At 35.5% G+C, this 12,752-nt stretch overlaps 6 protein-coding genes across 7 annotated transcripts; 4 read left to right on the top strand and 2 right to left on the bottom strand.

Annotated features, from left to right (window-relative positions):
- Positions 1-1,684: 1,684 nt before the first annotated feature.
- LOC124460368 lies at positions 1,685-2,517 on the top strand. Its single transcript, XM_047010990.1, has 3 exons — positions 1,685-1,935; positions 2,000-2,172; positions 2,232-2,517. The coding sequence occupies exons 1-3, from the start codon at positions 1,757-1,759 to the stop codon at positions 2,471-2,473; spliced, it is 594 nt and encodes a 197-aa protein (XP_046866946.1). The 5' UTR covers positions 1,685-1,756; the 3' UTR covers positions 2,474-2,517.
- LOC124460367 lies at positions 2,512-4,631 on the top strand. The gene is made up of 4 exons (XM_047010989.1): positions 2,512-2,720; positions 2,783-3,883; positions 3,951-4,088; positions 4,145-4,631. The coding sequence occupies exons 1-4, from the start codon at positions 2,549-2,551 to the stop codon at positions 4,285-4,287; spliced, it is 1,554 nt and encodes a 517-aa protein (XP_046866945.1). The 5' UTR covers positions 2,512-2,548; the 3' UTR covers positions 4,288-4,631.
- A 151-nt stretch (positions 4,632-4,782) lies between these two features.
- LOC6641716 (transmembrane protein 147) lies at positions 4,783-5,964 on the bottom strand. Its single transcript, XM_002064626.4, has 4 exons — positions 5,792-5,964; positions 5,586-5,727; positions 5,408-5,516; positions 4,783-5,349 (listed from the first exon to the last, which is right to left on the bottom strand). The coding sequence occupies exons 1-4, from the start codon at positions 5,863-5,865 to the stop codon at positions 4,988-4,990; spliced, it is 687 nt and encodes a 228-aa protein (XP_002064662.1). The 5' UTR covers positions 5,866-5,964; the 3' UTR covers positions 4,783-4,987.
- Positions 5,965-6,261: 297 nt separating this feature from the next.
- LOC6641717 (syntaxin-5) lies at positions 6,262-8,310 on the top strand. The gene is made up of 2 exons (XM_002064627.2): positions 6,262-7,288; positions 7,368-8,310. The coding sequence occupies exons 1-2, from the start codon at positions 6,577-6,579 to the stop codon at positions 8,123-8,125; spliced, it is 1,470 nt and encodes a 489-aa protein (XP_002064663.2). The 5' UTR covers positions 6,262-6,576; the 3' UTR covers positions 8,126-8,310.
- A 492-nt stretch (positions 8,311-8,802) lies between these two features.
- LOC6641718 (protein cornichon) lies at positions 8,803-10,008 on the bottom strand. 2 transcript variants are annotated; one of them, XM_002064628.4, is made up of 5 exons: positions 9,941-10,008; positions 9,646-9,853; positions 9,466-9,578; positions 9,265-9,408; positions 8,803-9,179 (listed from the first exon to the last, which is right to left on the bottom strand). In XM_002064628.4, the coding sequence occupies exons 2-5, from the start codon at positions 9,793-9,795 to the stop codon at positions 9,152-9,154; spliced, it is 435 nt and encodes a 144-aa protein (XP_002064664.1). In that variant the 5' UTR covers positions 9,796-9,853; positions 9,941-10,008; the 3' UTR covers positions 8,803-9,151. The 2 variants fall into 2 exon arrangements, with proteins under 2 accessions (XP_002064664.1, XP_046867045.1); XM_047011089.1 differs by having other exon boundaries at positions 9,646-9,846; positions 9,941-9,970.
- Positions 10,009-10,334: 326 nt separating this feature from the next.
- On the top strand, positions 10,335-12,734 carry LOC6641719 (cell division cycle protein 20 homolog). The gene is made up of 3 exons (XM_002064629.4): positions 10,335-10,791; positions 10,851-11,160; positions 11,225-12,734. The coding sequence occupies exons 1-3, from the start codon at positions 10,483-10,485 to the stop codon at positions 12,172-12,174; spliced, it is 1,569 nt and encodes a 522-aa protein (XP_002064665.1). The 5' UTR covers positions 10,335-10,482; the 3' UTR covers positions 12,175-12,734.
- Positions 12,735-12,752: the final 18 nt, after the last annotated feature.

The following is a 12,752-nucleotide window of genomic DNA, read 5'->3' as shown; positions in this document are numbered from 1 at the left end:
TTAATTAAGTTGTAATTTTAAAATGAAAATCACCTTGAAACAAACAAAAATCTTTAGAATTAAGCCTTTAATATATGTAAGCATAATATAATTTGTCAAAAAAAAAGAAACAAGAAATCATAAATTCATCAATTTTGTGATGAAACATACATACATACATAAATATTTAAAAGTAATAAACGAAAGCTTAAATTAAAAATGGCCTGATAAACAAAAAACAAAAGAACAAAACGCGGGAGAACAAGAAAGTTTAGCTAAGAAAAAAAAAGAATAGTTTTTTGAAATTTTGCATTAGGAAATTAAAATGTGAAATCTCCTGAGGCTCTGGTTGTTTGATTTGCGAAAAAAAGGAAAACCAAATTTCCTTATCATCTTGTGTGTGCTTAATTTAATCATTTAAACTAACTGAATTTATTGTGTATCTATCCAAAAACAAAAATAGAATTATACATACAAATATCATTAAATAATAAATCAAAACAAAATATAATATACAGATCACATACGCATACTTACATACATTATAATAATATAATTAAATGCATAAAAATTGGGTGAAAGCCGTTTTTTGTAAAGTTTTTAGATCGATCCCCAAGATAAGGAAGAAGTAAGCTCAGGTTCACTGCCAAATGTGGAGTAAGAGAGAAACAAAAAAAATGCGCAATAAATCTGGCAGAAAAAATGGAATTTTTAGCATACAAAATAAAATACATTTCTTAAAACACTTTATTATCACACACAACACAGGAATCTACGTGTAGCCTTATTTACTTATTTTTGTTTTTATCATCATCATTCACAATAACCACAGAAAAAGCCGATAGTTGCAATATTAATTTTAATAAATCATAAAACAATCTTATAATTGTAAATAAACAATAAGGAAAAATCCTGATGGAACAGCAAAAATCAATACAAATGAAAAAGAGAAAAATCAATTTGTAAATACCCTTGATAAGGCATTAGAAACTTCTTAACTCCACAAGAACAAAGAAAAACAAAACAAATAAATGAATAATCACATATTCACTCTTTATGGTAGATTTTAATAATTTTCTAGCAATTGAAACCCTAACATAAAAGTATTTTAAATGTGCTCAAAAATAAGTAAAGTGAATTAAATAGAAAGGTAATTACCAGTTTTTAGCACATTTTTGAGGCACTCCAACTGATCTATCGAATCTATAAAGTATTAGTAACCCTTCTCTATGAAATGCTACTTGCATTATTTATATGATAAACACTTAATAAAAAAAAAAAAAGAAATTTCACGTTTTGGGTGCTCAAAACACACATCAAGAAATCATTGTCACTTTCATATGAAGATAACTCTATTTAAGCATAAAAATAAAACATACTTATAATCATTGCTCTCACCCGAACACATCATACACGTATATGCACACGTAAACACACACACACAAGCTGTAAGGAATGCAAAAGCAAAACAAAAATAAAAACAAAATAATAATAAAGTTTACAATAAATATTTAATTGCTTTAGACAAGAAATAGTGTGTTTAATTTTTAGCGGTTAAATTTTAAATTCAAGAGCAAAATGTTTGCTTACATTTTGTCTTGTCCAACACTGCGTTTATATATCGATATTTTATTTGAGATTTCACTCTTGGGCCATATGTAATGTAACGGTAAAAACCAAAATATTGGTATCTTCAAAAGTTTATTGGTAATGGCAGCTTCGTGGATAAAAACATATATGCGATATGATGCAATAATAATTAATTCGTGTGATTTTAATGTGCCAAAACATGATTAGTGAACTGCCCTTTTTTTTGAAGGATGAGGACAACCTGTTGGAGCCAGCTTGGAAGGCAGGTGGAGTTCACCAGAGATATTTCAAGTCCATTAAATCCATAAGAAATCGAAAAATTGCAAGCTCTTGGGAAATCGGGACTGTTGATATTTTAGCAAGCTGGTAAATTGCGCTAAATACTTCACACACACACACACACACGTATTATTAACTTGCTTTTATATAGCAAAAAGGTTCAGACTCTAATTAGCAGTCAGGAAATTAATCGACGTCAACATTCAGTACAGTCGCCATCTTATATTTCCACCACACACGAAGACACAGTGTCCTTCAGGGATGTAGCTCGTCTCTCTTTTGGTTTGACCAACATAATTAGTCAACAGGTTGACAGCTTATTGGGTAAACAAATGCCAAAAGATCATGTATAGATCTATTCATTTTGCTTATAAACATTTCAGAAGATACTCAACTTTTACTAAATCAAATTAAGGAATGCGGAAACATTTTTGTAGTCCCTGCCAAGCCTATCTCAACAAAATATCGCAAGCGCAAGGTGACTACAACCAAAAAACCTGATAATAAGCCAACAAAGCGGCGAATAGGTAATGAAACTGAGGAACTGGATATTTATTGCCCAAACTCCTATACAGATATGTTAACCGAATGCCTGGAATGGAATAAAATTGAACTGGCAAGCTAACAATTATATGAGTTTAAATAAACCTATCTAATTTTAAGTTATCATTCTTGTCTCCAGTCTACCGAATTCAATCGTATGTATCAAGATACCACTACATCGGAGCACCTTATAACCATGCCGGATGTCATACACAATGAGGAACTGAGAGGTTTTCCCTTTTTACCAGGTGAAAACGATGGTTTTGGTGATCCTACACCAGATGATATAGATTTAACTATTTTGCAAGATCTGTTTGCCAAGAGCTCATGTAAGTTTGCTTTGTATATTATCAAAAAAGTGTTTATATTTCATATGCGTAAACATTATTAGTAAAACGACCAGCGCAGGACGATTTGTCTGATAATTTGGATAATAAAAAGACAAAATTGGATTTATCGAATGGTCAAACAATTTCTGAAAATGTTAAAAATGACTGTTATATGCCGTCTATTCAAAAAAACATTCCAGAAATCATAATAAAACGCGCTGCTGAGAATGTTCCATCTGATCGTAAAAGATTGAAATTGGACTCAAATGTCGATGAATCAGTTATTGAAAATAATATAAATCATGACAACATTGAAACAGTCGAAAACACATGCGAGATGATGCCTCCTCAACAAACAGTTGCGGACTTCTTAAAGGCTGCAGTGAACCAACAAAGCCGACAAATAAAAAAGAAAATAAAACACTCGAAACCAATAAAAGATGAATGTATCAAGTATTCCCGAGCAGCACTTGCGGAACATAGACTCCAATACAGAGAGATTTTGTTGGCCAATTACAAGTCCAAATTCAAGATTCCCAAACAAGTTCCAAATGCCAAACAATTGTTAAGAGGCGTAGTAAAGGGAAAAATTAAACATAAACATTTGGCTAATTGGAAGACGTCAAAATTGTCTACAAATCAAATGAATAAAGACAATGAAAATATATTGAATGCCATATTCGGAAAAGTTAACCTAGCAAAGGAAATATTCCAAAAAGAGGCAACAATATCTTCACATGAAATTCTTCCACCTATGTCGTCACCGACACATTCAGATGTTGAGCTGAATCTTGACGCAATGAGTCCATTGCCAAGTGCGGACGAAGCACAGGAGGGGCCAAATACTCCTTTGCCATTCACTGTCTTACATGTGGCACATGAGCTGAATCATGACGCAATGAGTCCATTGCCAAGTGCGGACGAAGCACAAGAGGGGCCAAATACTCCTTTGCCATTCACTGTCTTACATGTGGCACATGAGCTGAATCATGACGCAATGAGTCCATTGCCAAGTGCGGACAAAGCACAGGAGCGGTCAATTACTCCTTTGCCATTCACTGTTTTACATGTGGCACAATCGGATCTTATAAAGGTGGAAATATCCGAACTTACACCTAATAATAACAATATGTCTACAGTACACAACATGAACCTTAGTTTTGGTAACCAATATTAATGTTTAAATGATTATAAAAAATATACATATTCATATATCCATTTTAATCCTAGACTCGGCATTTAATGTTATGCAGCACTTACTATGCATTTGGCGTAATAATCCGGAAATTAAAGAAATTGATGCAAATAAGATTATAAAATTTTCGAAAACACGCTTAGAGGTTGCTAAGATTTTCTATGATTTGTTGTGTAAGTTTTGTAAAATATTTCATACAGAAAAGATATCCTAACTTATATGATTTCAGGCCTGTCACGTAATAACTTTATCGTTATATCCAAAAAGCAAAATTCTTTAGAAATGGATAAAATAACATTGGGGTCGGAATCAATTCGACTTATATTAGACATTTCGCTGGACGAAACATGCCACCAAACAAATGTATCATAAATTGTTTGTGTTATACATATTTGTTATTTAAGTGAAGCAGACCTTAATGGTATCTCTTAGTTGAAGTGTTTAGAACTTAAATGGTACAAATACCATAAAATAGTTTTTCATTTTTTTTCAAGCTTTAAAAAGGCGTTTGAACCTTTAAATTTAGATTAATTTAACGAAGACTCAAAATTGCAGGTTTAAGAAAAGTTTGAAGAAAAATCCTTACAATAATTCCTATTATTAACAGTATTCTTGATAAATTTTGTAAAAACAAAACCTATCTAAGAAATTAATAAGGAATAAGAAAGAAAGAATGGCAATTCCGATCAATCTTTGTTAAAGCAAAGTACACATAGGAAAAGGATACTTTAAAATTAAATGGAAGAAAACATCCTTCTTTTTTTTTTTGTTGGAAATGTTGAAGTCAACAATTAACTTGATTTATATGTATATAGAGCTAAGTTATTCTAAGTAATTTAGATACTGTTAAAAAATATAAAAACATAATTTTGTATTCTCTCAAGTCTTTTTATTGGCTTTAAACACATTTAATATTATTACTTTATATCTATTAGTTATAATCCATTAACATTCCTTTCTAAACCATATTTCTCAGATGTCAAATCAAAAAGTAAAACAAACGAAAAGAAAAAAATAAAAATAAAAGAAAACACTAAATACATATATGTATATTATTGCCTTCACTTTCAACTTAAATGCCAATCTGTTGGGCCAGACCCGAGTAGATGTGTAATGTGATATTACCAATAACGGCTGCAACCAAAGCCTTAACGGCAATTGTTAACCATGGACCGATAGTAAGGATATGCAAAAGACCTTCCAGCCAAACACCTTTGAATACTGTGATGGCTAGCAGTAGATTAACCACAGGCTTGTAGGACTTATTGAGATCGTGGCGGGTGAAGAGCCAAATCAATGTGGCTGTCGTGATATGCTGTACCAGCAAGACATTCGACTCTAAACACTTAAGTATATAGATCCAACTGAATTCGGTGCCACGGGCACCAACCCAAAGCATAATGCCACGCGATAAAATTACCTCAGCGGTTGCCCCTATAAGAGAAATGTCGTTAATCACTGGCAATTGTTTACGATTTAAGGGTTCACTTACATCCCAGTCCAGCGGTTATCAGTTTTGAATGGCCTTTACCGGGTATGCGACTGAGTATCAAGGCAAATCCAAGCAGATCTGCTATATCCACGCTGCATCGGAAAAATTCCTATTTTGGGTAATTAGATTCAGGTTAAGTTAACAAAATGATAAGAGGGTTTTGGCCTAATTTGCTTACCGTAAAGAAGTTAAATTCTCCGGTACTCGAAGTTGCCGTATCAGAGTAAAAGAATGTGGCTAATACGAGCATTTTACAGAGTTGTGTAAATATATAAATGCCGCCTGCTTGTATGCACTTCCAAAATGCGCCATATTCCGACCTTAATTAATAAAAGAAAACCTTTATTGATTTAATTTACGCGTTTTGGGTTGTATTTTACTTACAGGCCAGAGTATTTATAGGTGAAGTAATATGGCATTAACAGTGCAACACAATTTCCAAAATGATACAACGTCATTTTCTTTGATAAACTATGGCTTTTCGTATTTTGTACTTAATTAATTTAACTTTACAACATGGGAAATGAAGAACGGCAGGGCAGCTGTCACTTCAATTAGTGATGCCACCTTTTGTCTATCGAAAGTAATGTCATAGCTATAATTTATATTATAAATATACACAGCTTTTAAACGGTTCTTTGTGGTGTTCTTTTATCTTACTGTAAAAAAGAATTTGTTCGTCTTTAGCAACTCAAATTTTTCAACAAATTTGTCGTTTTACTGAAATTTCTATGTTTGTTAGCCATTTTAACCAGGCGTTTTAGCCATTATTTGTTTATCGACAGTGCTGGCGATCATCACTGTTTAGCTATCAACACGTCATCTGTCATCTGGTGAGTTTTTGCGTACGATAAAAAAAAAATTTGGACAAATCTGTTTTAGTTTATTTATTGCCAAATTACTCATTGAAAATGTTTTAGAGAAATTTTAGTAATTGTATACACATAAAACTGTCAATACAGACACAGAGCTTGAATTGGCATTGCTAAAGTTATTGTGAGCGAGTGGGACAGCAAGAAAACACAAACACTCGCAAAAGTTTCACAATCACTCAGTGATCTTTTGTGAATTTTCCAGTCGTTTGTGAATGAATTAAGTGAGTGCATGACGAATGCAAAAACCAAAGAGGAAAAGGCAACATCAGCAACGTAGTTTAACTTTGAAATGAGATGCAAACTCGACGTCGCCTTCATCAGCAGGACCAGCAGGATTACAACTACACTACTAACAGCGTCAATTATCAAACAGAGGATCAGCGTCCCCATCATCATCAACCAGGAGCATCAGCAGGTGGCGGCGGAGGTGGTGGTGGAGGAATAATTCATACGTTAATCCAACCAGTGCAGCAGCCTTTGTTGCAACACCATCAGCAGCAGCAACAGCAACAATTCCATAACGAGGCATCGATTAGCATTGGCGTTGTCGATCCATCGCAATTTGCCACTCAACCAGATCCAGACGATAAATACGGCAAAGCGGCTCGCCAGTGGAATTTGCGTGCCTTTTCGGGACAGGCTTTGCGGACTTTGAGCGCCGCTGCAGCTGTGGTCACTGGAAACCATTCGGGTGATAATAATAACTACGATAAATACAATTACAGTGCAATTGCAACTTCGGATCCGCCACCAAACAATTTAAAAGAGGATTTGGATTTACTTGAACCCGAGGAGGAGATCTTTATTATGGCGGCTAGAGATCGTACAGGAGAATTTGCCAATGCGATTCGATCGCTGCAGGCAAGAAACATCACAAGGGCCGTAAATATACGAGATCCGCGAAAGGCCAAACAAGTTCAGAGCTATTCAGAGTTCATGATGGTGGCCAGATTTATTGGCAAGAACATAGCCAGTACATATGCCAAACTGGAGAAGCTCACCATGTGTAAGATACATTTAACAAAATAATTTCTATAAAACTTTTATTAAAATCCCTTAATTTCTATATATACATTTCTTTTTAGTGGCCAAAAAGAAAAGCCTGTTCGATGACCGACCGCAAGAGATACAAGAGCTAACGTACATCATTAAGGGCGATCTGAATGCCTTGAACCAGCAAATTGCCAGACTTCAGGACATCTCCAAGGATCAACGTAGAAATACAAATGGCAAGCATCTGGTCTCACATTCCTCCAATATGGTGTTAGCCCTGCAATCCAAATTGGCCAGCATGAGTACAGATTTCAAACAGATTCTAGAAGTGCGTACGGAAAATCTCAAACAGCAGAAGACGCGACGAGATCAGTTCAGTCAAGGACCTGGCCCGTTGGCCGCACACACTGTCTCACCATCGACTGCCAAGCAGGGCTCATTGCTCCTTAGCGAAGAGAACCAGGCTGTTAGCATAGACATGGGTGGAGGCGGAAGTGATACACAGCCTCTTTTGGGACCACCTGCTCGTCTCCAACAGCAACAGCAGCTTGCCATTTATGATGAATCCGATTCGTATGTTCAACAGCGAGCGGAAACTATGCAAAATATTGAATCGACAATTGTTGAATTAGGTGGAATCTTTCAACAACTGGCCCATATGGTCAAAGAACAGGAGGAAATTGTGGAACGCATTGATACAAATGTGGCCGATGCTGAGCTCAATATTGAGGCTGCCCATGGGGAGATCCTCAAGTATTTTCAATCCGTTTCAAAGAACCGTTGGCTCATGATTAAGATATTTGGTGTATTGATATTTTTCTTCCTTTTCTTTGTTGTTTTTATGTCATAATTTATCAAAACCGATTGGGATTCTTTATAGACCCTCACTCTTTATATATATACATCAATTTTGAATCCAGCTTCCCATCACACATTTAAGTGAACCGTTTCTGTTTATTTTTGTTTCTTAAAGTATCCCAAAAAAATACGAAATCCGATTGTAAAATAAACTTATAAAAATATATACAGCAAAAACGTAAAGTATTTCAGTATTGACCTTGAAATTTTTATATCATCTTTTTAGTTTGTTTGATTAACTAAGTTGTCATACATGAAGGCTCACTATACATTTAGAGCCTTAACAAAAAGTATTCCAAAGACAACAAAAGAATTTTACACGAATCGAAAATTCGTTTTTAAACATAGATTACAGTTTCTGGATCAAATTAGCATAAACACATTTATTAAATTATTAATACTTTACAAAAGCAACAATATAATTTATAATATAGCAAAGTCTAAACTAAAATACTTGCTAATTGGAAACTGTTGAAGTGTTGTGGGTTGAATGGTAATTTCTATGTTTTATCTATGTTAAGGTTGGTTGGCGTGATAAGGTTTCGAGTAATCTTTATGGACTTTTGCGCAACCACTGGAACACCTCTTTTCCATTAGCCAAAGATGCCGCTGTCTCTCAAGCTGAAAAGGGAAGGTTAATTTTTTTTTTTGTTGGATTGAATTTATAAGTTTTTCTTTTAAAAATTTTATTATTGGTTGTTTAAAATCCAACTACACCAAAAAAATTCCGAAAATTAATAGGTACATTACAAGAGGGGGAAAACATGTGTCTTTGTTCATGGGATCGTAATTCAGATGGTAATTTAACATTAAATTTTACAAAGTGCAGTATTGTTCGCGTTTGTTGTTGTTGCTGTTCTTGTTTTTCAATCAGATCGTTCAGCTAATCACCCAAAAAAAAGCAAATAAGAGTATGATGACAACTTAAAGACATAAACACACACACACACACGATGTAGATGCGCTGAGATCCCCAGGCAGGTGGTGCCCTTTCTAGAGGTATGTATGTAGGACCTCTCTATGTCGAGATGAGCGAATAAACCATGCTAAAATTAGCCAAAGAAATATATGTTATGAGATAGAGATAGACAAATCACAAATCAACAGACAAATGAGTATTAAATAATTTACCCATAGATATAATAGAAGAAGCTAATCAAATAGACAGCCAGCTTAATCCAACCCTCTCGCATGTTACGAGACAGAGTGTCCGTCTTAAGAACTGTTGTCGGATCATACAGACCCGGGCCAGACATCACGGGGCGATTTTTATAGCTGCAATGCGGAACGATTTACTAAATGTTCAAACAATTAATGATTGGTCATGCTTACCGCCAAACATGATAGGCTATGAGGGGTATATTAATGCACAGAGAGAACCATTCGCCACAGACTAAGAATAATAAATTTAGAAATACATGCAGCAAATATTCCGGCAATACAAGCTAAAAAAAAAATTAATATAAAATTGATTAAAATTCAATTTAGTGTATAGTCGTATTGGCAACTTACCGGATTTAGACTGTTGCATTGATCTATGGGATTTTTATAGTCCGTTTTCAGCTCATCGAACGCAATGACGTGAAATATTGCGAAAAATATTAAAAAGGCATCGCCAATCAGAGCCACAATATATGTGAAGGCGGTAAAGTTGAAGACCATCTTTGTGTGTGTGCTGTTATGTGTAAAAATGGAAATACTTGTGGCACGTTTCTAGATGCTTAAATAATTGTGCAGAAAAATGTGTGTTAATAAACTTTTACAAAGATTAATCATCTACATTTGTTGTAAAACGACTCATGCTCACTTATTTTATATTATCAGGGCGGCGACAGCTGTGAACTAAAAATACAGTGTGACCATATGTACTAAAGATTTAGCTAAACAAAAAAAAAGGCTACAAGTACTCTAGTTAGCATTAAAGGCAGAAAAATATTGCTAAATACTATTATTATTTGTAAAATATAAAATCTTTTCCGCCGCCAAGTTCTACCACTAAGGTCAAATAGTTAGATTATTTTTCGAAATAATTTTGATTTAAGATCAAGTTTGTGTTTAAAAATGTGTACAAAGAAATTGAAATAATTTCGTAGCTACTTGTAAATATTTTTAAACTTATATAGAAAATACCGGTTTGTTAAGAGGCTAGTGTCAGATGGTTTTAATTCGCAATTTGGTCACACTAAAAACATTCAGAAATTCGCCATAGCATTTACAAACCTAACCCGCCATTTTCAATAGAGCGTCACTCGTGCAATTTTTCTTAATAATATTTGTTTTGTGATAAATATAATTTATATTCAACTTTGATTTGCAATAATCTCGTCGCAGTAGCAAAAAAAAGAGATAATGTCTCAATTCAATTTTGTGAGCGACTTGCAAAATGCCTTAATACTGGATGGAGAAACGCGCGGACCGCCGCCAAGATGGCAGAAGAAGCTGGAGGCGTCGCTGAATGGTAGTGTAAATACCACCCGATCGGTGCTGTCGGTATCATACAATACCAGTTTCTCTGGCGTCCAGGCGCCCATTAAAACTCCGGGCAAATGTGCCGATGCAAAAGCCAACAAAAAGCAAACACCGACAAAGACGCCAGGAGGCGGAGATCGCTTTATACCCAATCGGGCGGCTACCAACTTTGAGTTAGCACACTTCTTGGTAAGGTTCACAATGTTGTGAGGAATTACAAATATTTCACATTCCAATAAATTGCTCAGGTAAAATCGGAGAAAGGAGAAGAGGAGAACAATGATAGCAATGAGAATAATGTAAAGGCTTCGGCTCACAAAGATGAGCGACAGAAGCTTATTGCGGAAGTGGCCCAGGTGCCGGAAAGTGGACAAGCAGCCGGAGGCTCTCGCATATTGTGCTATCAAAATAAAGCACCAGCTGCACCTGAGTCCCATACAAATCCCCTCAAGGTTGTCTACTCCATTAAGACTCCCATATCGACGAAAAGCGGTTCGCGCTATATACCCACCACATCTGAGAGAATTCTGGATGCTCCAGATTTTATCAATGATTACTGTAAGACATTGAAAAGAAATAATTTTTATTACATCTCACACTGATCCTGTAATCTCTCTAATAGATCTAAACCTAATGGACTGGAGCGGAGATAATATTGTAGCCGTTGCCTTGGGCAGTTGTGTGTACCTGTGGAATGCGGCCAGTGGCAACATTGAACAGCTAACTGAATTTGAAGAGGGCGACTATGCTGGCTCCTTGTCCTGGATTCAAGAGGGCCAAGTTCTGGCCATTGGCAATAGCACTGGCGCCGTAGAGCTCTGGGATTGCTCGAAGGCCAAGCGTCTGCGTGTCATGGATGGCCACAGTGCCCGGGTTGGTTCATTGGCTTGGAATTCGTTTCTGGTCTCATCGGGCGGACGTGATGGTCTAATCATTCACCATGATGTACGCTCAGCTAACCATAAAATTTCCTCACTTTCGGGTCACAATCAAGAGGTCTGCGGTCTTAAATGGTCAACAGATTTCAAATATCTGGCCAGTGGTGGCAATGATAACCTGGTTAATGTCTGGCCATTGGCCTTAAGTGGTGTGGGCACAGCCACAGAGCCATTACATCAATTTAATGAACATCAGGCAGCTGTCCGTGCCTTGGCCTGGTGTCCCTGGCAACCGAATACTTTGGCCACTGGCGGCGGCACAGCCGATCGGTGTATTAAGTTCTGGAATGTAAGCAACGGTTCGCTCATCAAGTCCGTCGACTCCAAGTCACAGGTTTGTGCCCTGCTCTTCTCTCGCCACTACAAGGAATTGATATCGGCTCATGGTTTTGCCAACAATCAATTGACCATCTGGAAATATCCCACTATGGTGAAACAGGCTGACCTAACCGGTCACACATCTCGAGTTCTCCAAATGGCCATGTCTCCCGATGGCAGTACAGTGATCAGTGCCGGAGCAGATGAGACTTTACGTCTGTGGAATTGTTTTGCTCCCGATCCATTGGCTTCCAAAAAAGTATCCAGTGTCAAGAGCATGGCCAAACAGAGTGTTTTCCGGCAGAGCATACGTTAACAAACAGGAGGCTATAACCAAAATTTTATTTTCCAAAACGTTCTCAATTTTCTTCGAATTTCTTAGCATGTTCTTTTCTAATTTGCCATATTTATATTTTTGGATTTAAGTTGAAATTCCCTGACAAATTGTTAAATTAGAATTAGTTGTAGTAGTTTATTTTAATTAATTGGTTTTTTTAAGCTATATTCTAGACAAATGTGAAAATTTTATTATGTGCTTGCTGCTAAATGACAAAGCGATATAATTTTGTGATTGTATAATGACTTTATGTGAAACTAGCTATTTAACTTTTGACTCTTTTATGAACAATTAATAATTTTATGTAATACTATATATGTCCTTGCAAAAGATTTGAATTTCAAAACGTTTATGATAAATTTACATCTATATATAGTTCAAACTACTCGCTGTCTTTATTAGGATATTCATTATGAATCAATTTATGATTATGAATTAAAATATCCTGATTATATAGTCTGCAAGGACATACATATATGTAATTCGTTGAGACGACCGTTTTGTTATCTCTTAAATAAAAGTTAATTTCATTATGTTTACTTTGCTGTTAGTCTATA

This window comes from Drosophila willistoni (genome assembly GCF_018902025.1).
Source record: "Drosophila willistoni isolate 14030-0811.24 chromosome 2R unlocalized genomic scaffold, UCI_dwil_1.1 Seg200, whole genome shotgun sequence".
In the NCBI taxonomy this organism is placed as follows: Eukaryota; Metazoa; Arthropoda; class Insecta; order Diptera; family Drosophilidae; genus Drosophila; species Drosophila willistoni.
The sequence above is the reverse complement of the archived record's forward strand: the minus strand, read 5'-3'. Positions and strand labels throughout refer to the sequence as shown.